Raw genomic sequence first — 26,616 nt, 5'->3', positions numbered from 1 at the left:
TTTGTTACAAAGAAACACACATGATCTGCACTATTGAAAAAAAACTGTTGATCCTGGTCGGGAGGCTGTGTGGGAGAAGGGTGTACAGCCCCCGGGTGTCTCAGGACTCTCCGGCCAAACGGGGAACCAATGGGAGAACCCACCACCCATCTCAGAGGGAAACAGGTAAATGCACAGCAGCCAAGAACCACAGAGAGCGATCGGCCCTGCTTTATAAGCTCCAACACTAAAGTCCTTCTTCAGACCAAGACTCCACAGAGTGGCTCTGGGTGCAGATGTCACACCTCATGGATGCTTGGGATGCTTGTGGTGCCTGCAGTGTTGACTCCCCACCACTGGGTTGGAAGCCCAGGGATTTATCACATCCACCAATAAACTCAGCTTTACAGATGCATAGAGATGACGGGGCTTCCTCCACTCACTACATGTCCATCAGTACTCGCTCGCCAACTAAGAATCAATAATTTTTTATTTGATTTTGTTCTCTACTGAGAACAACTAATAATAAGTTTAAAAACAGCAAAATTACATCTGTGACTAAGAAACTTTATAACATTCATCCTAATATAAATTTATAAATAGTTTTAAAAATTTGAACAGGTTATAACAAGTAAATTCATTAGGAGGTGATTTTAAAAGAGAAATCAAACTGTATACATTTGTACAGTTGCACTTTGTTTGGATTGGCTTTATGAACCTCTTTCTAGCAGCAACGACTGTGGGATTAGGGCATATGAACAGTGCATGTATCAAGTCATGAACTCCTCCTTGACAGAGGTCGCATAGGCTTCCGAAATTTTTATTTTGTGTCCAGTTGCAAGTTAGGGATATAAAAAGGGAGAAACCCAAGTCGAAGTAAAATCATGCATCGCCGGGCGCCGTGACTTAAAGTAAAAGTAAGATAGGGTTGCCTTTGCTTAAATTCCATTGAGTCTGCATATGCCTTGTATAGCAGCAGTTTTGAACAGTGTAAAATGTCAAGATCGTAACTTATTCTTGGAGCTGAGTGTTTTAAAAAAGTTTCAAGTGTGCCGGGGTCCAGGATTTCAACAGATCCACTGTACATTCTGTTAACTTCAGTGCAAACGTTATATTTTGATAAAAAACATTTTGTAGATCCTTGATCAAAGATTTCCGATCTTAGCAGTGCTCTTAGGGTTCCTGGTTCTGCGTGCAAGATGTTATATGCCCATCGTATTATGTTGGTAATTCGCCTGGCATATGTACTGGTTTGAGAAAACTCAAGATGCAGGGCTTGCGTGGGCACAGCTTGGGGCACTTTAATTTAGTTTCCGGAGGCTCTGGCTTTCTTTAAGTTGTATTGAATGCCATTGACTTATTGGGATGTGTTCGAGAGCATATGAAAAAACAGATGGAATCTTTGTACTAAAGACCTGCAGAAGGGATAAGAAATGCCTGCGCCCGGCAGAGGAGTACAGTCTTTGGAGCGCCCCAGTGTGAACATCTGCTTTGTGGACCAAGTGCTGGAAGTGGGAAAGATTTTTTAAAGTTTGAGTAAAAATACGCCCCAAATAGGTGTATTCTTCCACTTTTTCCAGCAATTTCCCTCCTAAAGTCCAGATGTAGTTGGTATGTTTTTGTTTTCCTCGGAAAGGGACTAATTTTGTTTTTGCTATATTTGGGATTAAGAAATAATTCTTTTCAGTATATGTTGAAAGTGCATCCAGATTCCTTTGAAGACCGAATGGAGTAAGGTCGGGAATAATCACATCGTCTGCGTACAGCAGGGTGTATATTTTAGACAATGCTATTTTCAGAGGAAAGTTGTTTACCTGCACAAAGCAACCCGGAAGGTCACTGAGGTACAGAGAAAATAGTAGAGGAGCTAAAAGACACTCTTGCTGAAGTCCATTCGATGTTTTAATTGGGGACGTAAGGCCCTTTTCTTGCCCAAGTAGCACTTGACACCAGGTTTCTGAATGTAGTGCAACAATTATACGAAGTAGATTTTCTGGGATTCCCAATTTTTGTAGCTTTCGCCAGAGTATTGGTCTGTCCATCCTGTCAAATGCTGTTGAGAAGTCAATGAAGGCAGAGTAGACGACCTGTGATTTCGAGACCACGTATTTATCAATTATTGCTTGGAGCATAGCTATATTATAATTTACAGAATGTTTTTTCCGGAACCCAGCTGGGTTGATCGGTATGGATCCAGTTGTAAAAGCCCACTCTTTGAGATGTTCCAGTACACTGGCTGCAAAATCCTTTCCTGAAGCATCCAGGAGGGCGATCTCTGTAATTGTCGGAGCCCTTCTTATGAATTGGAATGATTATACTTCCTTTCCAGGAACTAGGAATTTCGCCAGTGACAAAGCAATAAGAAAAGAGAGGAGCTAGGAACACGCTTCACTCCTTTGAATTCTTTTGGAGCACCTTTATCGGTATCAAATCTGGGCCCATTGCTGCAGATCTTGCTTTTCTTATAATAAGTTCGATTTTGGGGGGATGATGGAGCAAGATTGTCGAAAGTGGTTACTCTGGTCTTATCTACTTGGGGTTTCATGCTTTCTGCCCTCTCGTTCTCCTTGTATAATCTTGTTAGATAGATACCCTTCCCATTCTCTTGGAGGAACTGGTGGCGATTGTAAGGATTTTTTTGTGCCCGTTTCTTTTGCAAAGAGGGCCCAGTATTCACGCATGTTTTTGCTCAACTGCGATCTGGATGTCCATCCATTTCTTATCCTGTTGCGCTTTTCTTTGCTTATCTTCTGCCCTTCGATGGCGATTTGTAAGCATTTTAATTTCCTTTTGTCTACTTTCGGAATACTGTAAAAATTGCGCCTGAATTAATTTATTGAGTTGTATTGCATATATATCCATATTTTTCTTTTTTGTGTTTTCTTGAGTGAGAGATAAGCTTGTTAAAAAAATCCTTGCAGACATTCCAATTTCTTTAGAGTAACTTCAAACTTTGCTATTGGATCTGTGAGGTCTGAATTCGCAAGTATTTGCACTAGGGTTTTCCTTATTTTATCGTTATCGAGTACTCGAATATTCCAAATGAGACGTCCTTGCCCCTGGTTCACCTGTGCTGGACTTTTTGAGAACATATTGTAACCTGTAGAGCTAGATTTTACTATTAAACCAGTGGTGAGTTTTAAGCTTGCGTGATCACTGCTTGATTGAAGTTGATGCTTAAGTGTATTATTCTCCTGAACAGATCCTGGCTACATATCATATAATCTAGTATTGAGGAATTAAAAATACCTTTTCTTGTACGGGCTGCCGGTATGTCACCTTCGATGTTACCATTTAAGATGACTCCATTAATAGTTGGGAGCAAGGAAAGTATCACTTTCCCTCGTTTATCAGCTTTGATTCCTGTGGGAAAGGTAGGGGTAGATATTGACGGGACCTCCTCTTGTTGTCCATATTCCCATTTCTCCAGTAGATCATTGGAGATTTTCCCGTTAAAATCACCTGTAAGGAATATTGACGGGAATCCTTGATTTTCTACCACCTCTTCCATTTCCTGGAGTATTTCGCACATAAGAGGATCGAATTTGGGACCAGGAGGAATATATAGATTAAAGATAAGTAAATCATTTGGTATGCCCGTTTGCTCCTTCTGGCACTTGATCTTAATAGATTGACTGTTCAGTGACTTCATAGGTATGATCTCCTGGTCCCAGAGAAAGTCTTCGCTAAGAAGTACTGCAAGTCCGGCTTTGGCGTGACACCGGCTAACTGGTTCTGCTGGGATGTCATATACAATGTATTTGTCTAAATAAAAGGTTGTGGTTGACCAAGTTTCCTGGAGTGCCACGATCCCCGGGTCGTCTTCCAGTATCATTGCGAATTTCTCCTGACTTTTCCCCGCTATATTCCAGGAGACAATGCTCAAACCTTGGCTAAAGAGGGAGTATGTTCGCCCTTCCCTGTTTATTACCATTTAAGTTCTCCGCAATCCAGGACCAATGCTTTGCATCTGTTATCTCCTCCTTAGGTATGGATTTATTCCAGATTTTTTTTTCTCAATTCCTAATCGGGAGTACTTATTGAGTCAGTTAAACCTTTATAAACTTGGGCGGGTAGATGATTTTTCGTGTTAATGATCTTTTTAAAGGGATTCCGGTTATGAAGACCCTTATTGGTGGTTGCTATGACATCGTATCCATTTTTAAACAAAATTTCTCTTTGATGTAGAATAATTCCTGGGATCACCGGGGACCAGAATTCCACTACAGCCACTGTGGTTTCAGATTTTAACGGAAAAACTACCAGCTTCATTTCTGTGCTTGAGAAGGTTTTGAACGGATGTATCTTTTGAATTAGGTTCGTAATTCGCTCCCGATTGAGTGGGTCATTTCCAGATGGAAATAGATCAGTAAACTCCAAAAAGCGTGATTAGGTCTGTAGTTCATAGGGTTGGTCTGTCGTTTGAATGGATACTGGATGGACCTGTTTAACTTGACTTATGCCAGTTAGAAAATTCCCTGCCAAGGGACATAGGACGTTAGCGATCTCTTTAACTTGTATGCCGGTCTGCTCCGTGGTAGAGTGGTTTGAATTATTTTTCAATGATTTGTCGCGTTCGATTATTTGGTTATCCAGTGGTGGAGAATTTGGAAATTTTAACATGCTTTGCAAATCTCCTCATTGGTCTTTTTTTCTGCCTTTTCCTTATATACTTGTTAACTCGCTTTTCCTTTTTTCGCTGAAATTATCGCTCGCCAACTACATTATCTCCGATCACACTGTTCTTCTGGATGTTATGGTGGAAGCGGATGAGTGCTCTTGCTTCTCTGATAACTCTCCTTAGCATTTATGGAGCACCTGGGTGCTTGACAGATTGCATTGCCCTGAGGTGGACTGTCCTGGCTGTCAGTTTGGGTTTGCTGATCGCTCGCTTCCCCTTCAATTCAACAGCAAAACCACCTCTGTCCCTGACACCTGGTCAAAATCCTGAGCTTGAATGTTTGCGATCCAAAAGCTCAGGCAAAAGGACTAGCACAACACTCTATGCTTAGAGACTCCAAATGTGACATTTGACTTCTACAGGAGACTCACACATAGGAGACAGGAAGCCTCGACCGGCAATACTTATTTTCCGGACCAAGGAAAAAGGCAGGAGTCACAATTCCAGGGCCAAGTTCTTCAGCCACCAGCAGAATTACCAAACAGACTTCTTTCATTGAGACTCTTGATATACATGCATAGCTTTGCTCTAGCCATCATCTATGCCCCCAATGATCACCAATAGGAATTCATCCTCAATGCCCTAGAGCATACACTGACTAACCTGACACTGACATACTAATAGGAGGTGACTTCAACACCGTCCCTGATACACTTATAGGCAAATCAGCACACAGAGCAGGACAAACGGGTACCTACATAACTGCAGGCCTTCAATGGCTCCAGGAGGTGGGCTTCTTGGGTATGCAGTGAGCGCCAAATCCAACTAAGAAGGATTATACCTTTTTCTCAGCATCCCATCAAATCTATGCCAGGATAGACTATTTTTTGACGTCCTCCGGCTTCGCGGTAACTGTAGAAATTAGGGCCGCTACTCTCCTTTCTCGATCACTCTGAGTATCCTTAGTTCACTCATGTCTTATTGGACTTGGCATCTTAACCCCAAACTATTAGTGCACATTTCGACCTAAAAGCAGTCAAAGGGGTCCCCCACACTTTCTTCTATACTACTGAAGCACCAGGCACCTTTTTGTCCCTGCTCTGGGACACCCTAAAATCTGTCCTTGGAGGCACCTTCATAGCCATTTCCGCAAGATTGAACAAGGACAGGAAGGACAAATGCACCACCCTGGAAATACAGGTGAAAGATTTTAAGGAGGTCTACAAATAATCGGGCACCCAGAAAGTGAGGAGTCAAATAACACTGCCTAGAAGACAGTTCAGGGCGATGTATATGGCCAAAGCGGAATACGCTCTCCTCTGCACCATACAGAAGTAATACACAGAGAGGATTAAAGCTGGGCAACTACTCTCTCACAGGTTGATGGCTCAAACACACAGGCGGAGAATAGCTGAAATTCTGGAACCACAGGGGCAAAACTCACACAATGGCATAGCAATAGCACAGGAATTTGAACGCTTCTATGCCGACTTGAACTTGACAGAAATGTTAACCTTTATGGGCACCACAAGTTACCTGTCCCAGGCAACCACTGTGCATATCCCAGAGGAAGACGCCCTCCAACTGGAAATGGATCTACAAGAGGATGAATTCCTTGCGGCTATTTCGAAGACTTCAGCCAGGCCAGGCACCAGGGCAAGACAGATTCACCTCTTGCTTCTAAAAGCTGTTTGCCACCCAACTGGCACCTATCCTTAACCGCCTCTATAATTCCTTTAGCAAAGTGGGCACATCCTTCAACAAAATGCGGGACGAAACTATCACAGTGATTCCCAAACCCGGGAGAGATCCCACTCTAACTTCATGGTATAGGCCCATCTTTTTGCTAAATGTCGATGCCAAGATCTTTACCTGCAGTCTAGCGGCCTGTCTTGGCCCCTCTATGCAGGACGTTGGTAGATCCAGACCAAGCAGTCTTCATACCTAAAAGTGCTCTAGTGATAATACAAACGACTCCGGAACTTTATAGATACAGTAAGCCACCCCTGGACATCTGCAATCTTGCTGTTCATAGATTCGGAGAAACCATTTGATAGCATGTGCACTGGCCCTTCCTCTAACAGGTGCTGGATAGGGATGGCCAGTACCAAATTCGGGAATTGGATATTGTGCAGTTACACCAAGCCCGTGGCTAAGGTGAGAGTTAACGTGCTGACCTTGTGGCCATTCAACACAGCAAGAGGCACGAGACAGGGATACCCCCTGTCCCCACTCTTGTTGTGCTCTACATGGAAACCTTAGCTGAAAGGATACACATGAACCTCCAGGTCAAAGGCATCATCATGGCCCGTCAGGTGCATAAAATTGACCTTCATGTGTATGATGTTATGATTGCCCTTACCCAGCCACAAACCTCATTACCGTCACTCCAGCAAGAACTTGAAGCCTTTGAAAGAGTGTTTGTCTTCAAAGTCAACATAGAGAATTCACAGGCCCTGAACCTTGCTATTCTCCAGAGTGATAAGACCCAGCTTGAGTGCCTCTTTCCTTTCGCATGGGCCACTCGAAATGTTCAGTGCTTGGGCCTCGAAATACACTTATCAATTCAGAAAACAACAGTACATAACTACACTAAGTTGCTAGCGTCCGCTGGGTCCGATATACAAATTTGCAGGGGTGGCTCCATCTCCTGGTTGGGTAGGATGGCTGTGATCAAAATGACCCTCCTTCCAAAGATCCTCTACATAATGCAGACCCTCCAACTTCTATGGCACTGCCCCAAACTAAAATCGTAATGGAACAACATGATGAAAGACATTAATGAGATGTATGAGACAGACATGTCCAAATTCCCTAGGTACATACTATTAGAGCTACCTAAAGCTTTGACTTACTCATTGCGCTCTGCAACAGGGAAAGCAAGTTCATTATCGCTCAGTGTGGCCAAACAAGTCAATTTATCAAAGTGGGTCACAGACACACTGACCCATGTCGACTGGCTACAGAAACTGTGGGGGATACTTGACACAGAACAATTAACAGCATCCATAGAGCACAAGCTACCCCAATTTGATAAGGGTTCATGCATACAGTTCCTTGCACAAAAGACATCTGGGAGCTGTCTTGCCCGGCCTACTTACGAGTGCTTTGACTCACAGCACCAAGAGCAGTGCTGACAAGCCTAGTGTGAACTGACCCCGGATGACTACATCCTCTGAGAGACCACCTCAGGAACTTGACTTGCTCAATGCAGCAGGAAAATGTCAACCAGTACAACCCCCTCCGGACTTCACCCTCATGCTCAGCCTCTTTCATTCACCCCCCGCAGGATTGTTCAACCTGAAAACACATTTTAGTCATCCCTACCCCCCCCCCCCCCACCCCCCCCATTTTCTGACCCCGCCACCCATGTTTCACCTCACCGGCTAGAGGCCGTAAGTGAGAGTTCGTGTTTGGCAACATTTGAAAATAAATAAAACAGTTGTAAACCTAAAATGAAAGATAGGAACAAAAGTCATGAAAACAGGGTTACGTTTTCAAACACTGTAGGGCCTTTATAGTGTTATGCTTGACCATCATCAGGCTTAGCCAAAAGTTAGGTGTAATATTTAAGGCATTTGTCAGGTGAAGCCTAAAAATAGCTCGCATATAGGATTTTTGTTCAATTACCCAAATGAAGAAGCAAATGCATGAGACGCCACTGGATCACAACAGCCTTCCAAAGCAACAATTTCCCATCCGTCTCCCTGATTTTCATAATCCCAGTAACGAAATCCTTCTGCAAAAAGTAAAGAGAAAGAAAATACTAGATTATAGAAACTAAAATGACTACCTTAAATAAAATTATTAAAATATTTTGTGTGGTGATTACTTTTTATTTTGGTAATCCAATAAAAAGGTAACTATGCTACTATAATACATCGAATTTCGGGGTCCCTTCACATTTCTTCTTCAGATAACAGTGGTGCAAAAGTGATGATATATTATGGTTTTAGAGCAAGAAAAAACTAAATCAATTATGAAAAGCTGAACAGCAAATTCTTAACAAAAAAATATCTGTCATTAATCATAAAATTGCTGGGGACGTGGCTTGGCGCCGATGGAGTGAGCAGCTCAAACCGCGAGCTCCCCGTCACCCAGCCGCCATCGAAGGCCATCCTGAACCCTTGAATAGGGCACGATACCTCACAGCTCACCCATGCCACTGAGGACACAGCTGGAGTGTCGGAAGCGAAACAAGCAGCTCACACAGCCAAAAATCGGTGGGGAATGCTTGGGAGCGGCGTGGCCGAGTGACTTCCCAAGATGGCGGCACCCAACGGGAGCTGAGGAAGACAGAACAAGCACCGACTACCTGCGCCGGGGAGTAAAGCTCCAGCAACGGGGTGCTCTCTCTCCCTCCCTCTACACCAGGGCACAAGTCCTAAAAAAAGAAGTGGGGGGACGCAGTCACCGGAAGTGACGAGAAGTGGGGGGGACGCTGTCACCGGAAGTGACGTCACAACAGGAATCTCATGGGTATTCATATGCCTTTAGATGAAAGGTGGTCTGCACCCTACCTCGCGGAGGCTGCGTTTAATCCCCCCGCAGTGAATGCAGGTAGACAGACGTTCTCTCTGATCTCGCTCCAGAGAGGCCAAAGAGTGAAGTCCAGCTTTTGGGCAGGGGGGACGGCATCCACCCGTTAAAACCTGGTAAAATAAGTGGGGGACGCCGTCCACCCGCGTGGTACCCCGACTCGAGCCCTGCTCTACACGGAACAACGCGGCGTGCCGGTGGCGCCTGGATAGAGCCACGCTTGGAGTGTTGAGATCGCCGACCGCAACAAAGCCCTGCGGTAAGATGGCGGCCTGAGTGTAGGGCGGCGAGAGACGTAGCCGGGACATTCCTGCTGGCGCGACCTTCCTGAGGGCCTGGGGTGCTCCCTTCTTTCGGCTTCCCACCTCTGACGCAGGAGAACGCTGTCAGCGGAGTGCCCTCCCTTCCTCCCACTGCCGGGGAGCGGCGCAATAGGCGGGGGCGCCCGGACACTCTCCTGTTAAAAGCCGCACCTGACTGGCCAACTCCGCCGACCGCACTGAAGCCCAGCGCTGGGATGGCGAAGTGAGTTATGCGCAACGATAGTGTGCCCTAACCTGCCCAGCTGACCGGGCTCCTGCTGCTAGATAGAGCGCCAGACTTGAGGACTCCCTGCACAGAAGTACGCTGAGGGTGCAGGCCCTGGGACGGCCCCCGTGGAGTGCGTGACTGGCAGAGGAGCGGCGTACGCCCGGAGGGAGAGAGACGGCATGTGATAGCGTGTGGAGCGGCACAACAGTGGGCCCAGGCGGGAACAAAGCAAGAAGAGAAGCTGAAACTCCCCCCGCCCAGAGTGCGCAACTGACCTGGGTGTTGAGGTCTGCATCACCCTCCCTCCCGTAGGACTCTGGGGAGAGGGATTGGGGACAACAAACTCCTGAGGAGGAGACCTTGCCCAATGCGCAGTAATATGTGACCCGGCCTCTGCCTGCGACAGCAGCTGGGGCGGACGAGCGCGAGAGAGACTTGGAGCGACAGGGCCTTGGACTCTGGGTGTGTCTCATAGCAACTGGCACTATCACTGACCTGGAGGACAGGTAAGAGATGGGGACACCCGAGCGAGCGCTTGCTGGAGGAGAACGGTGCATATCAGGCGGCGATTTGGGACATCCCATGAGCGCGCGCAATACCAGGAGCACCGCAGGACACGAAGACGCCATGGGGAAACCCCTCAAAAAAAGGATAGAGAAGACCCCACCATGACTGCACCCATGGAAGAGAGCGGCCAGGCCACGCAGCAAGGGGCACACCCTGTAGTCCCAACACTACAGGACATCCTACAGGCTATCACCACATCTAGTGAACGCTTGGAAAGTAAAATTGACTCGTTGAGCTTAGACATGGGGCTGCTCCAGAGAAGACCATAAGAAGCTGGCGGACAGAACGAAGGAGTACTTACGGAGGGTATACCGGCACTCACTGCCATGCAGCATCGAATGGCTCAATTGGAAATGAAAGTGCGGACACTGGAGGACAGGGCGGAGGATGCCAAAAACAGATCACGTAGAAGCAACTTGCAGATCGTGGGCCTGCCAGAGAAAATTGAAGGCTGCGACATGACGGCCTACCTTGAGAAGTAGCTCAAAGAAGAGATAGCGCCTGAGGGATTGTCAAACTTCTTTGCTCTGGAACGGGCGCATCGTGTCCCTGCGAAGCCGCCCCTGCCAGGAGCTCCACCAAGAGTGGAGATCGCGAAACTCCTGCACTATAAAGACAGGGACCACATCCTTACCCAGGCATGCCTCAAGGGAGAGAAACAAGTGCACAACTCTACGGTGCGCATCTTCCCAGACTTTTCGCAAGAGATGCAACGGCGAAGGGGATCCTACAGAGACGTGAAGCAGAGACTGCGCCAGCTGGATTACAAATATGTGACGCAATACCCAGCTATGCTCCGAGTGGTAACAGCGGGTGGCACGGAGTTCTTCAAAACCCCGCAGGTGGCTGGACCGCCATGCCGGAGCTCGACCACTGCAGAACATGGCGAAAAAAGGACGGCACGGACCACGTTCCAGGCCACAGAGGATTAGAACCGACTCTCGCACCGTCGCAGGAAGAGGCACAGCTTGAGCGAATGAACGCGATGCAAGTAGTGGCCCAGATCAGTGGAGGGGTGCAGAGTCAATACCTTCCCGAAGACAGCGACCATGCAGGGGGCACCGGTTCTGAAGGGGGGATCCAGCGACTGAGGCGCAGAGTGAGTCACTTCCGAGTGTCACACCACACACGGCGGATGGCATCATATTACGTTGAGACCTAGCGTGCCCGGCCATGCGGAACATGAACATAAAGGGACACCCCTATTATTGCATACAGGTATGAGGGTAACTAAGGGGGAAGCGCTGTGGGGTGGACCACCGAAGGTGCGGAGAGCGATGGCGGCTGCAGGGACTGGGAGAGCTTCAACAGCTGGCCACCCTCTGGGATTGACTGACTACCCTACAAGCAGTCACTTGTAGACTTTTTACACTGGTTTGGATGGGGGGGTTGTTTTTTCCTGCTTATCCTGGGGAGTGGGAGTTCGAGGGCAAGTTTATTGTTGGGTTCGGGGGGGGAAACACTGGGTTGCAGAATGTTAAACCTCATGTGGGCTCAAATGAGAGGTGGGCGTGGTGGGTGCTTATCAGCCTGGGAGGGGCTCGGATCACGGTCATATTTGATAATTGCTGACAACAGACATTACAAATACATGACCTAGAACATTAGGGGCACGCACACTATATCTAAACGCCATAAAATCCTCTCATATATTAAACGGCGGGGAGCCCAGATAACTCTTTTACAAGAAACACACCTAACACAAAAGGAAGGGCAGGCATTACACAGGAGATGGAGAGGGCAGCTCTTCTACACTACCTACTCGGCTTATGCACGGGGGCAGTGGTGTGGGCCCGGGGGGGGGGGGGGGGGAGTCCCGTTCCAGTTACTCCATTCAGTGGTTGATCCGGAGGGCCGATATGTGAGAAAGTGGCTCTGTATATACTGTTCCTTAATAGGTACAGGGTGTACAGAGTCCACAGTCCCCCAGGGTTTGACAGAGGTTAAAGTTAGATATAACCTTAGTCTCTAAAGAGGTAGCTTGGTCGAGCAGTAAGGCAGTATCAGAGGACAGTGTAAAGCATGTGTTGTACACACTCAGTCAGCAAATGGTCTCACACACTCAATAACTGAACTCTAGGCCAATGGTTTGTATATAAAAAATATATGCTTGTTTTATTTTAGAACCAACACTTGGATTTAAAATATACTTTCTCAGAACGAGATGTTTCATACAAATACTTTTGCAATTGCAGTTGACTTTTGTAAACAGTTACAAGTGGTTGCAATAGGCAACTCTATTTTAAACACAACAATGCATTGAGCTCAATGGTAAATTCAGATTATTTGCAACAGATTACTTTTTAGATTACTTTTGGAATTCCAGGACTGGATCCTAGATTCAGTCCTGGGTCAGTACTCAGAATCAAGTGATGAAAGTCGACTTAATTACTGTAATGACTTTTAAACAATATTTAGCTATTTTAAAAGTTGACAGAAAATATTTCGAAGGAAACATGCAATGAGTCCCTATGGAAGAAAATTCAGGTTACAGGTACAGTAGGTTCTCGTTACTTTTGTAATCCAGTACTGGGTGCCTAGACTCAGTACTTGGACCTTTATCCAAAACAGGTAAGTAATTACGTTTTCAGATATTATACGATTTTTGAAGAATATTTAAAGATTGCAGAAATCGACACTTAGAAGAAATTTCACAGAAAAACAGTCAATGGATTCCTATGGAAGAAAATCGAGTTAAGGGTAAGTACAGTTGTAAGTATTTTTCAGAGTCAGTGCTGGGCACCAAGATCCAGCATGGGAGCTCACCTAAGGGCAGGTGAGTAATTTCGTTTTCGTTACTCGCCTGATTTTTGGTGAATATTTTAAGATTTGAAAAGTCCACACTTAGAAGAAATTTCAGGAAAAAGCCAGTCAATGTTACCCTATGAGGAAAATAGAGTTTGCGGTTTAAGGGTAAGTACTCGACTGGCAGAGTTGAGGTTCTGGGCATAGACTCAGGGATCCCCCAGGGTCAGGTAGGTAAAGTTGGTTCACCCTCAGCGGCTCTAGGGCGGCCGGGTGCAGAGAGAGTTAGACCCAATGTTATCCTATGAGGGATAGGGGGGCCTTGGTTGGTGGCTGCTGACTTTGCAATCCACGCGGCTGTGGGAGCTGAGCTCCTGGTCACTTACTCAGGGCAAGTGGGGAAGTGGGTAGGTGTAGAGTTTTCACTGCCAGGGCCACTCGGGCGGCTGGGTGCAGAGTGCTTTTGAGCCTTCGGGCGCTCAATTGATTTCAATGGGAAATCTCCGGTTTGGAAAAAGACTGCAAGCTCGGGGACGAGGACTCTTCAGGTGCCACCACCACTTCGAGAGGTAAGTTGGGTAGTTGGAGGATAGGTAGGTACCCCGGGATTCGGCACAGGGGGCTGTGGGGCGCTGCGTGCAGGGGTGCCTTTTGGTGTCGGGAAATCTTACCCTCTGTTGATCGCGGTTGGGGGGGCACCTTGTTCTGAGGCTGCAGGATTCTTCAGGAGTGTCGAGGGAGGTCCTTGGGTGCCGGACTTGGGGTCACAGTCGCCGTGGGGTCGTCCTCAGGGTCTTAGTTCACTCCGGCACTGGCCAGGCTTGGCTGGTGCAGAGTGTGCTGGGTTTGCGGTTCCGGGCTGCTGCCAGGGGTTAGAGATAGGTTTTTGAGTAGAGCCTCTACTCATGGGAGTCCCAGGGGCTTAGAGCCAAAGGGTAGCCAGGTCCTCCGGGGTTGGTGAGGTTGCTGGCCACAAGAGGTGCCGGGTTGGAGCAGGAGCAGGTTCGAGGGTCGACAGGCCGGTAGGGCTGGGGCCAAAGCAGTTGCTGTCTTCCTCTTTTCAGCAGCTGCAGGGCAGATCTGCTTTCTTCTTGCTCTTTGTAGTTTCGAATCTGGAATCTGGGGAGGGAAGGTTCAGGGTGCCCCTAAATACTAGATTTAGGGGCGTTACAGGTATGTGAAGGCCAGGGACCAATGGGTCCCTGTCCTGGGGTGGGTACACCCCCTATCCTGCCTCTCTCCTGTGGGAGGGGGGCAGTAGCCTAGTCCTGATAGGGTAGGGCCTCCCATCTTCAAGATGGCGAGAGCCCGGAGATGTGCTTCACCTCGCCTCCCCCACCTGAGGGGTGGGGTGGGCAGGCTGGCACATCCCCTGTCCTTGTTTGGGGTTTCCGGCCAAGCTTCCCGCCAGAGTGGGGGGTTGCAGTGGCCTGGGGAAGCTCACAGAGGTGGCATGCCTTTGAAGCTTCCCTTTGCTCATCCTGGGGGAGGAGATTTATCACCTCGCCCAGGATGTGCATTGTTGCAGGCCCAGGAGAGCAGGGGCTCTCCCACCCAGGGGTCCAGCAACATGTCTGCTGTGTGGCAGCCTAGGCGGCTTCAGAGCAGACGTGGATTGTAGGTTAGTTGTAAGGGGGCATCTCTAAGATGCCCTCTGGGGTGCTTGGTACATTAAATTCCACACTGGCATCAGTGTGGGTTTAATGTGCTGAGAAGTTTGATACCAAACTTCCCAGTCTTCAGTGTTGCCATTATGGTGCTGTGGAGTTCGTGTTTGACGAGCTCTCAGCACCATGTACTCTTAAATGGCAGCACTGCACTTACAGTGCCCAGGAATGGACCTGGGCACTGTAGGGGCACAGGGCTCCTGCTCCTGTGCCCACACCATTGGCATAAGGCACCCAGCCTGAGTGGTGGCTGATATATGCCTTGGCAGTGTAGGTGTTGAGCATGGCACACAGAGATGTGTGCCATGTCGACTCTTTGTTTTGTCCTGCACCCAGACACCCAGCCTGCAAAGGGAGTGTGTGTGTGTAAGGGTACAGGGCCTCTAAGGGTGGCACAATGATTGCTGCAGCCCTTAGAGGCCTTCCCTGGTCACAAGGCCCTGGGTACCTAGGGTACCTTTACCAGGGGCTGACATGTGGCCAGGGTTTGCCAATTTGGCGTTTGTGTGTTTTAGGGAAGGAACATAGGCCCTGGGCACCTGATTAGCAGGAGTCCAGGGCACACTCAGTCAAAGTACATTCAGCAATTCAGCAAAAAGTGGGGGCATACCATGCAAGAAAGATGGCACTTTCTCACACGATACGTGGCCATCAAGGGAAGGCTGGAAGGCCGAGACATTACCATGATAAGTGTGTACGTCCCTAATGTAGATCAGCCTGCATTCTTTGCTACGCTAACCCACAAATTAGCACAATATCTTACAGGTACTGTGATAGTGGGGGCGGACTTTAACAGTGTAGAAGACGTACTTTTGGACCGGTCCCACCCTCCGCTACCAACCTCCCAAGTAGCGCGTGTTTCCCATACGTTCAGTACTTGGAGACAGAGCTGGGGGCTGTTGGACACATGGTGAACCCTGATGCCGCAAACCAAAGACTACTCTTATTTTTCAGCGGTCCACAAAGTGCTCGTGCGACTAGATGCCCTATTGTGCTCAGTGGATGCTCAGCAACAGGTCACGTCTGCAGAATATCTGGCACGCACCATTTCAGATCATAATCCGCTGATTATGTCCCTGACATGGGCGCACCCGCCAGCGGCGATCCCTATGTGGCGCCTTCGCCCAGACACACTGGAGGATCAGGTCTTTAGGGAGGAGATCAGGGGTGAAATAGCAGATTATTTCCGACTCAATACTGGGACGACGGCATCCCTAACCACAGAATGGGGTCTTTTAGGTGGTTGTAAGGTGCCAGTGCATTACGCATGCCACAGGAGTCAGGAGGGTTAATATGAAGGAAATAGAGGGGGCAGACTCAGCTCTCCGAGAAGTGGAACGCACGAGGCCAGGACATCCGGAGCTCCAAACAGCGCTCCTGGACGCCAAAGAGGAGGTATCGAAGCAAACGGAGAGGCTCAGGAGCTTTGACTACAAAAAATATTTAGAACGGATGCATGATGAATGAGACAAGTCTGGATCGCTCCTTGCATGGCTGACGAATCCGGTGAGCCGGGGTTCTTCTCCGGTGGAAATAGAAGATGAGTGTGGGATCAGACACTTTGCCCAGGGTAAGATCAACAAGGTTTTTGCACACTACTACACCTCACTATATACCAAAACATGTACATGTGAGTTGACAGACATGGGGGATTACCTGACTGATCTACCACTGGCACTCCTGACCCCTGAAATTGCGGAACTGTTAGGGGCGGATATCACGCAACGGGAGATTCAGGAGGCCATCAAGGGAATGGCGCGTAATAAATCGCCGGGCACAGATGGCCTACCGGCCGAGTTTTTTGCAACGTATGTGGAAGAATTGACACCCCACCTGGCCACACTGTACCAGAAGGCCCGAGAAAGCACCAGCAAGGCCCTCATTATCCCCATACCTTAAACAGGGAAAGAACGCCACGACTACACGGCCTACAGACCGTTGTCCATGTTGAACATGGACTATAAGATCTTGAGTAAGATCCCCGCGACCCGTTTACTGCCACGTATGTCTCATCTGGTCCACCCCCGACCAGGCGGGTTTTATCCCAGGGTGGAACACTGCCACAAACATCAGACGCCTTTTAACGATAATAGACTCTGAAGGATACAAACAGGAAGCAGCAGTGCTTGCAGTAGACATTTAAAAGACATTTGACAGCCTGGAATGGCAATATTTGTATGCAGTCCTGGTCGGGATGGGCCAGGGGGAGGGATTCCTGAAATGGGTGCAACTCCTGTACACAGCCCCTACAGACCGGGTGCGCACTGGAAGAGTCATCTCACCTAGACTGGGGGTGGTAAGGGGAACGAGACAGGGATGCCCCCTCTCTCCCCTCCTGTTTGCTCTGGCCATGGAACTGTTGGCAGGTAGAGCCAGGAGCGGCCAGGATTTCAGAGGGCTAGAGATCTCAACGGGCCGTCTTCTGATAGCATTATATGCGGATGATCTTCTGATCTTTTTGCACGACACTTAGGGCGAACTTCAGGGGCACCCACCATGCTAGCACGATTCGGCACTGTGTCTGGCCTCCGGGTTAACTGGCAAAAATCCAGTCTGTTTTCACTAACCCCGGATACCCCTCCACCGCTTACCTTGGTAAGACTGCGGTGTAGGAGAGTAGGATCTGCACTTGTGTTGCCCCCACTTTTTTTCTGATGTATACACTGGTTTCTGGCTATAGTCTGGCTGGGTCCCTGCTAATCAGGGCCCCAGTCTCACTGATCTCTCTAAACAACTTGGTGTGCATACTAGATGCACTAGTGATTGGATACTGTGGTATCTTGTGAGCCCCTAGTAAATGGTACCTTAGGTACCTAGGGCATTGGTACTTCACAGGCCTACCAGGGGCTGCAGCATGTATTATGCCACCCCTGGGAAGCATTCACAATCTGACACCACAGGCCTGCTACTGCAGCCTGTGTGAGGTAGTTTTAGCACTCCTCACTGAGGTATAGGTTCCTATATCTCACCATACACACACACATATAAACCTATAAGTCACCCCTATGGTAGGCCCTATCAATCCCAAGGGCAGGGTGCGTGGTTTACTATGTGAGGGGGTGCTTCTGATTTAAACGTTACCATCCGGTACGCTGCTTAAGGTCTGTAGGGCAGAACTTGCTTTTAACCCCCAGATTCAAGCTAACAACTAAAGGCGGTAAATCCCTTTTTGTGCTGGGAACCAAAGCGTGGAATAAACTTCCCCTCGCTATACGCTCTATGTCTCACGAAACCCAATACAGGAAGGCATTAAAAACCTGGCTATTTTCAATGACTGATGCTGCATGTATGGCAATGGTTTAAGTATGTAGTGTTTAGCGTGAAGTGTGTCTTCTCCCACCAACCCCGTCCATCTGGGTTGGGTGAGCGCCATGATACTCCTTCGAGTGATAATAGCGCTATAGAAATACATTTTACATTACATTACATTACATTACATTACATTCTGCCTGAGCAGGACCCCTCTGCAGCTGGCAGAGTCTATTCTCTGCTGCTGTTTGTGGATGCGGTTAAACCATATACTCTTAAGTGCATTATAACCTCCCGGTTAATGCTAACTTTGGAATGACTGCATCAAAACATGTTGTGTTTGGTGTCAAACATCTTGGAATCATACCCCCACACCAGTCCCTGGTGTGGGAGTATGATCCCACCCTTCTAGACGGGATGACATGTACCCACTGTACTAAACGGTAGAAATGTTCTAAAGCCCTGGCATCACAAAATGGATGCCACCAGCATAGACACCGGGCTGCCCTCCTGCTGCTGACCGAAACTCGCAGTGGAGGGAGCTCAACAAAGGGTTTCCTGTCACAGGGAGGTGTCACAACCTCCCAGACAGGATTTAGTGTATTGGAGCTGGGTGGGTGCACTCTTAGAGTGCCTTTGAAGTCCTGCACTGGGGGAGCAGTAGGCTCCTCTGTGCATATGCCAGCTCAAACCGGTTCAGGGGCATCCTGCCCCTGTCCTGGTGCGAAACTGGACAAAGGGAAGTGGGTGTAACCACCCACTACCCTGGCCCTCCTAGAGGAGTGGCCATAGAGCTAGTCCCTCCCATCTTATCAGTATAAGATACCTAGTATTGCCAATGCAATTCAGATTACACCTGGACGACACTCTAAGAAGAAGAATCCTGGCCCTTCGACTTTCTACTACCTCTAGAAGACTGAAGGATCTCCCTTGGAGTCAAGGAGTGGCTCCCCTGCTTGGCAGGCACCTAAAGGACTGAACAACGGTTGCAAACTTTACCGCTCCCGCTGGAGCCCGAAGTCCCTGCGTCCCCTGCAGGAGATTTCCTGACCTCTCGTCGGCCATTTTGAGTCCCCAGCGAAGCTGTGGAATCTGGACCCCACGAGTGACGAGGAACTGCGATACCAGGGAACCGTGCACTGATTTCAAGTGCAAGCCCTGAACGACAAACTACAAACTTGTGCTTTGGACCACTTAATGTCCAAGTCCCTAGCAGGTCTGGTACCGAATTTCAGCGGCCTACCTCGTCCCGAGTGACCGTGGGCTGTTGTTAAACTTTTCCTGCAAAGGCGTCTTTGCAGTTGCTTGCCCGTTGGCTAGCAGCCCTCCAGAAGACTTCTGCTTCAACTTCAAGAGCTCGCCTGGTTGCTCTGGGCCTGCCCTCACTTACCCTTGCTGGGTAAGTCCATCGGACCTTGCTGGTCTGATCCATCGACAATCTTCCATCCACACAAGACTTGCAGTTGCCAAGGTTTGTTGACTCCGATTCGAGTGCCGACACCGCCAACAGCTGCAGACGTTGTGGGACCCTCCGAGACCAGCTGCTGGTCTTCATCGATCCCTCCTGGACCTCGTGAGCGAAGAGACAAAACGACATCAGCGACCTGAAACGACTCGACAGCTGTGGTCATCTATCCTGCTGGCCACCGGTCACTGGCAAGTGACTCTGAACTCTGTCCCCTCAATTTCTAGGTCCCCTGCAACTCCAATCCATCGTTGGATTCGAACGGACACCTCTCTGGACGACACAAGCAGCAAGAACACCTCGATTCCCATTGAACACAGCATCGCGACCCGACACCAAAGGACACCTGTGCACCCGGCTTTCCTGGGTGAGGTAACTCTGGCGTTACGGTGCCCAAGTGTGCATTGGCTATCAAAGTACTTACCCTGTAAGTTGTTTGCTTGTTGTCCACTCCAAAGTGCCCTAGAACTGTAAATAACAAACCGCAACATTTTTGCTTTGAAACCAATGAGAAACCCGCGTGCGTGTTTAGACACTGCACGCGCCTCCTGTGGGCTGATTACTTACCTGTAAACACTGCAGCAGTGAAGCCCCAGCGATTCCCAAGGCCCTAGACCTCTTCATATTGCAAGTCGAGTTTGTGATACCATTTTTTTAGTATATGGTCTGGTACGCCCCTAGGGCTACAGCCATCTTTGTGCTTAATTTATTGAGAAATGTTTATCTTTTGAATGTTTACCTGGCTCTAATCTCATAAAGAGATTAGTAGAGTATATTTAGTAATAAATACATATATATTTGATATATATACCTGTGTGGTGTCTTTTCATTTGGTAATTCAAGAGATTATAAGGTCAAACAAGCTGCTTTACATTCCTCAGAGACTTAGCCTGAAGGCTGCTATCCACAGCTACCACTAGGATAGCTTTCTTTCAAAAGGTTGTCTTTAAACCTATCTACCAAGAGTCGAATTGGACTGGTGCAAGGTGGCCACTAGAACTAGTGACCAGCATATGCCAGGCCAACTTCTCACATGCGGTGGGAGCCTGGCTGTCTGCAATACCTGGGTGTAAAAATTTACCATGATGCATCGGACCTCTTGGAAGGTAATGTAGGCAAAGCAGTGAGACGGCGAAAGCAGCATTGGATTTTTGGGGCACACTCCCACTTTCTGTAGCTGGTAGAGTGGCGTTCCTAAAGATGATAACATTGCCACGCCTTTTATATTATTTCAGGACACTACCAGTGTGGATACCGCGGGCGATGTTTTGAGACTTGGACTCGATGGTCACTTCTTTTATTTGGGGCACAGGCAGGCGGAGAGTGGCACTGTCGTCACTGCGAGGCCCTACAGCAGAGGGCGGGCTAGCAGTGCCTGACCTTGAGAGCTACTATCTAGCTGCGCAACTATATTGGCTGATCCAATGGCTAGCGGCAGACCACAATCCTGACACAACGCTGCCCAGACGCACCAGACACTGCCAACCTAGCAAAAATCATTTTACGAGTCTGCCGCACTGCGCCAGCAGACACAATTGCTACCACGGTGGTACTGCGCTGTTGGTCCAGATAAAGAATGAAAGTGGGTGCTGCGTTTCCCTATTCTCCTGCCTTACCACTGACAATGTTGCGGTATCTTCCACAAGGGGAGCACTGGGCAGGGCTGCAGGACTCGGTAGAAGCGGGACTGTGAGAAATGGGAGACCTTTAGAGAGACTCTGCACTATTACCTTCAAAGACTTGCAGGCAACATATGACATCCCTGGGGGTCACTTCCTGAAACATAGGTAAAGAAATACCAGAGAGGGACTGGGAAAAATTCTAGAACGTATATCAAATTAATTAACTATTATGTACTGCACAGAGCATATCTCACGCCGGCCAGCATTAGGAGGTACTTCGGAGCGGAATCAGCGGCCTGCCTGAGATGCGGGGAGAGGGATGCACACATACTCCACATGTTCTGGGAATGCCCCCTACTGCAGACCTGGGGAGACGTAGGCAGATAGTAGGCAACGTGATAGAAAAAGAGCTGCCACAGACACCAGAGCACTTCCTTTTAGGATGGTTTGCGCACACAACCAGGAACAAAGTAACAGGAAAGTTTCAGGACCTCGCTTACGTCCTAGCCAAGAGGGAGATAGCTAGAAACTGGAAGGCCCCGAGAGGCCCACAGGTCGCCACCAGGAGAAAAGAACTAAAAAAAAGTGGGCGGGCGCAGAAAGTAGGCTACTATTTAGGGAAGCTAGCTGGAGGATTGGTAAGATGGACAAGGTCAAAGCATGGGAAACCTTGGTGAATGAACTAATAGCCTCTGGACAGGAGGACGTTGAAGAGATGGGCTCCCCTAGAGCAGATGACGTGCCCCTAGGCAATGAGCTGAGAAGAAACCAAACTTAACACACTCGAACTAGGTCACCACCACGCACGGCTGATAAGTTTCACACACACAGACTGCTACTAACAAATTGCCCTTTTATATATTGTTTGTATGCAACCCGGGGGGGGGGGGGGGAGACTGATTGTACGAATTCATGAAAGTTAACGGATCATTTGCTATGTATGTCTTGGACTTATCCAACATTAAACAATGTCTGTGATACTGAGAATTAAATGCAAATAAAATATGGTTAAAAAAAAAACATTAAACTGCATCCAAGCTGAGGTGTCTAGCAGGTCGGTCGAAGGAGATGTGACTGTTTAATTATTCCAGTACAATGATGGGTAGAGCTTTGAATATGTGTGTGTGTGTGAGAGGAGTTGAACTGGGTGTGCCTGTGTATAGGAAGGGGTATTTCAAGGGTGCCCCATCTTATAGTGCGTCGCAGGGGCATTTATGAATGTTTTGCAATCGGAATGCGGTTGCAAAACATTCATATTTTACCGTCTCTGTGAAGGAGGTGGTAACTCATTCGCAAACGGGAAGCGGTCCTCAAGAGTCCTCTTTCCCTTTGTGAATGTGGGCACCAAAATTTTTCAAGAGCAGGCAGTCCCACGAACCACTGCCCAGTCTTAAAAAATGAAAAGGTAGCTTTTCATTTTTATTTTCTAAATGCATCACGTTTTCCCATTTTAGAATGTGCTGTATTTCAATTTCAAAAATTGCTTTATTTTAAAAGCAATCACAGGCATGCTGGTCTGCTGACCCCAGCAGGCCACCATCCCTGTGATTACATGCCCTTCCCAATGGGTCGCAAATTGTGACCTGCCTCATGAATGTTGATGAGGCAGGTAAATCGCAATCCCACTGGGAATCGCAACCAGTGTCTGAGACACTGTTGTTCATTGCATTTTGCGAGTTCCTAATTGTAAGTCACAATTAGGAACTCACAAAATGTTTGTCGTCTATGTAGCCCTAAATTCCAGCCATGCTGTGCAAACAAATGATAGACGGAAGGCTGAACAAATCAAGCATTCACCCCAGGCAAGAGATATGGGTCAAGACTGATCTGCATGTGGCTGGGTCCATACTGGGGTGGCATGGTCTGCAAAAAAACGATGGATTTAACACAGATCTCTTGAGTGGGAGTGAATGTTTGATTTGTTCAGCACTAAATTCCAGCCAGACACATAACAAAGGCCGAAGTTAAGGGGACAGCAGGCCTCATTTTGTTGGAGTATCCTGGCTGGGAGATATTGGGAAGGCGCTAAGGTGGAGGAGCATCACCCCACTGCTCTGGGAACAGTGGAAAAAGGAAAAATACATTGATAATAAAAATGTTATTGTCATTTTATTTTTTGTAGTTAAGGGGCTGTGTTAGGGCGGGGTGGGGCTGGTGTCACAGGGGGTGGGGTGGTTCATGCACTTAAGTGCACATGGCACTTTGGCTGGCCTTCTTGGGCCGGCAAAACAGTCATATGCACTTAGCATGTCCTCCACCGCGCTATAATTCCCAGCCTGTGTGATGAGCATGTACAGGCTCCCAATTCCTATGGGAGCACTGAACCATGGTGCTTAGACCAATCATGACACTACTGTCATGGTGACAGCAGCATCATGATTGGCTTGTGGGAACCTATGTGCTTCCTAAACACGTCAGACGTAAAGAGGTAGGTGGTTTTTCTTTTCTTTAGTTTTTTTCAACCCCCCACTGCTCACACCACTCCCATTCCCCGCCAGCCACCACTGGACACGAAGGCTCTTTAGGAATGTCAAATGTGTTAGCCTGTCCCAGTATTTACACAAATAACAATTTAAACATAACTATTTTATTTATTTCATAACACAACTCATCCCAGTGCAGGTAGTCAGAGCACTTTACAACACATGTACACATTATACATTGACAGTAAATCATAAGTGTATAAATCAATCTATATGAAGTGTTACATAAGACAGTGAGGGTTGCAAGGTTTAGGAGTCACAAGTCCTTCACAGCTCACGGTGCTATATTAGAAGGATCACAAATTATGAACTGCAAGTCACAAAAGGATCTCTGTGTCAAAAGCAGTAACTCACTTACCAATCAAAATAAAAATCTGTCACCTACATGATAGATGATTTGCTTTTCAGGAAATACATTAACCCTCTATGCTACACTTTGATTCAACATTGGAGCTGGAGGAAACCCAGATCTCTCCACCAAATGTGTTAACCTCTTACAATTATTATTGTTCCCTGAATGGGCACACAAAGATCTCCGCAGCAGGTGCCTTAACCCCACAAGATATTTTAGAATGTAGGCTTTGCAACCAATTAAGCAGAACAGATTTACTGCCATGTTTCTCCTTGTTGCCAACTTCTTTGTAGCAGTTTTTAAGAAATAAATGCATACGTGTAGGCCCAACCCAATGCAAAATCTAATTTGTTAAACCTCGTAATGTGCGCAAATGTACTCATAATAGAACATTTATTGTGATGTCACTTCCTAAGAGGCCATGGGTTACTGATTGTGATGCCACCCTGATGTCACGCACATGATCTGACTTGCACACTGCCTAACTTGGCTAGTCACCCCACTTCTGTTCTTTAAGACTCGTGCCCTGCACATACCCCACTGCCCCCACACCATTTTGCCCCAACCCCACAATGAGCACGTCTAACTCCTATTAATTGAATCCACCACACACGAAACTGAAGTACGTACATGCATAGAATGGTATTATTTTAAAAACAAGATTATTCCAATAACCAATGAATTAATCACTAACCTTGGTATGCCGGAGCAGCGTGCTGCCCAACGTAAAGCGCTTCAACGAATCATCCTGGGTAAAAAAGGCTCTATATATATGCTATTAAAAGGACAGGTAACCTCATAGGTAGGGCCACTGGAATTATGAGGCCAGGGAGCACCAAACAACGTGGCAGGGTTGACAAATTATGCGGCAAGAAAAGGCAAATGATGCAGCACTTTTTTTTTTACAGTATTCATAATTTTAAATTTTTTACACATGGTAATATTGGCTGGGCACAGATTTCACCTAATTCGTACCGGTTTAACAATGAAATACAGAAATAAGGAACTGAAAGATGATCAGTTAACCTTTGCGACCGCCCCTTCACTGCCCTCAAACACACCTTGCAGCGCTTTTAGTAACTTTTGATTCATTTGAGCTAGAAACATTTTTGGGGGTTAAAATCTACAGATTATGAAGCCGATTCTGGATTAGGTTGCAAAACCGTAATTGTGTAAACAAAGCAGCAGCCGCAAAACCGCATAATTCCAGTGGCCTTGCTCATGGGTAAGGCAAGCCTGGAAGTCATTTAGGGGTCTCCAGGGGTCGCAGATGCAATTTGCTAACCCTGGCACTGCTTTTGCGACCCCTGGCCTCAGAGGTGGCAAAATCAGTGCCAGGAACACAGGGGCAGCTGACGCTCCACTCTCTTTATTTTCTGTCGATTTTTTATTACACTAATAGCGAATTTATAAAATATATAATTCACTGATAGTGTAATATAAATGGAGTACAATAAGATGGAATTTGCCCTTCCATGGCAGCTGAGATAAGTAAAGGATGTTTGAACTGTATGTTGTGTGCATGCTTGCGGGTGAGATTGTGTTTGTGTGAGAGAGTATGTGTATTTGAGTGTATGTGTAAGTTTGAGAGAAAGTGGAGGTCAGAGGGCGTGTGATGTCACTTACTCTACCCCTGGCATTTCGGTGAATTGACGTCCATAAAGGCACGCACTGTGGGTCTGTTCACACGCAAGTCTGCAGAATGCGCACAGCTGTGCAATCCCGCTCTCCCTTCAGTCGGCTCCGAATTTCATGATTGTCAAGAACTCTTTTGATGCAGAGAAACGTACTAAGCCCTGGTACTCACCGGCACCGTTGGGGTTCTTCAACAAGTTTTGGGAAGTCATCTCGCGGGTCTTGTTCCAGGTTAAGCCTTCCCACTTGCGAATAGTAAAGGTACCACTAGTTTTCACTATCAACGCCTGCTGTTTCCTGTGGCTTAATATAAACCTACCAGGAGAAAGGGAAATAAAAGAACTATGAATAAAAGGAGAAAAGATGGAAACGTGGCTTACTGTAAATACATAACGAAAGCAGCACTGACCGCAGACTCAACTTTATGTCCGGGACGCCGACGGTCAGACGCTGAGCGGAGTCACACCTCTCCGGAATTCTGATCCAGCTGTGTCTGGCCTGAGCTCTGGTCCCGCTGTGTCTGGTCGGTGCTGTGGGCGCTTCTTTTCTTTTGCTTTTATGTACATTGAATGAGGGAGGGGCAACAGCATAAAACAAGACATGGGAACCGACATGTGTTGCAATCATAGTAAAGCGGGACCGGCATCGGACCTGCCCATGATATGGCGGTCCTGCGGGCCCCGACGACACTGGAGGCGGGCCTTTCACGCACCTCGTGACGTGACAGGCTCGCCCTTCACTCAGTAAACAATTAGATATGGCCCAGAAGTGAAACTTTCGGGTAATGGAAGCTGCCAGTGCCCGCCACTCTTGAGGGGCGAGCACTCACCACTAATAAAAGGCTGGGGAGCCGAGAAATCTTCCTTTTTTTGTGTGCATATTTTATATAGCGCGAACTCGACCCGAAGGTATTGGAGCGCTTTACATAGCACCGTATTTACATTACACATTCAGGCACGGTGAGATTAAGTGATTTGCCCAGAATCATAGGATGTGGACGCGACCTTGAGGCTCGAACCCTGATTTCCTACACCAGAGTCGGCAGCGCAGCCGATGGACCACATCCTCTCCCATTCCTCTTTTGCCTTCCGCGCTCCCCAGCTTGTTGTGCGACCTCATTAGGAGGTCATTGGCTAATATTTGTATTTTGTTTTACAGGTG

General features: G+C 47.8%; 1 protein-coding gene across 2 annotated transcripts in view; it reads right to left on the bottom strand.

Annotated features, from left to right (window-relative positions):
• The window catches only part of LOC146797806 (F-box only protein 2-like), a 151,712-nt gene extending 125,591 nt beyond the window's left edge, over positions 1–26,121 (bottom strand). The window contains exons 1-3 of one of the 2 annotated variants that reach the window (XM_085624991.1): positions 25,865–26,121; positions 25,628–25,770; positions 8,231–8,339 (exon numbers count right to left, since the gene is read on the bottom strand). In XM_085624991.1, the coding sequence (XP_085481117.1) occupies positions 8,231–8,339; positions 25,628–25,770; positions 25,865–26,082 (470 nt within the window). In that variant the 5' untranslated portion in view covers positions 26,083–26,121. The remainder of the gene's footprint in view (positions 1–8,230; positions 8,340–25,627; positions 25,771–25,864) is intronic. The other variant, XM_085624990.1, reaches the window with a different exon arrangement.
• Positions 26,122–26,616: the final 495 nt, after the last annotated feature.

The sequence above is a fragment of the Triturus cristatus genome, chromosome 9, assembly GCF_964204655.1.
Source record: "Triturus cristatus chromosome 9, aTriCri1.1, whole genome shotgun sequence".
Classification (NCBI taxonomy): domain Eukaryota; kingdom Metazoa; phylum Chordata; class Amphibia; order Caudata; family Salamandridae; genus Triturus; species Triturus cristatus.
Note: the sequence above shows the minus strand (reverse complement) of the source record. Positions and strands in the feature narration are given on the sequence as shown.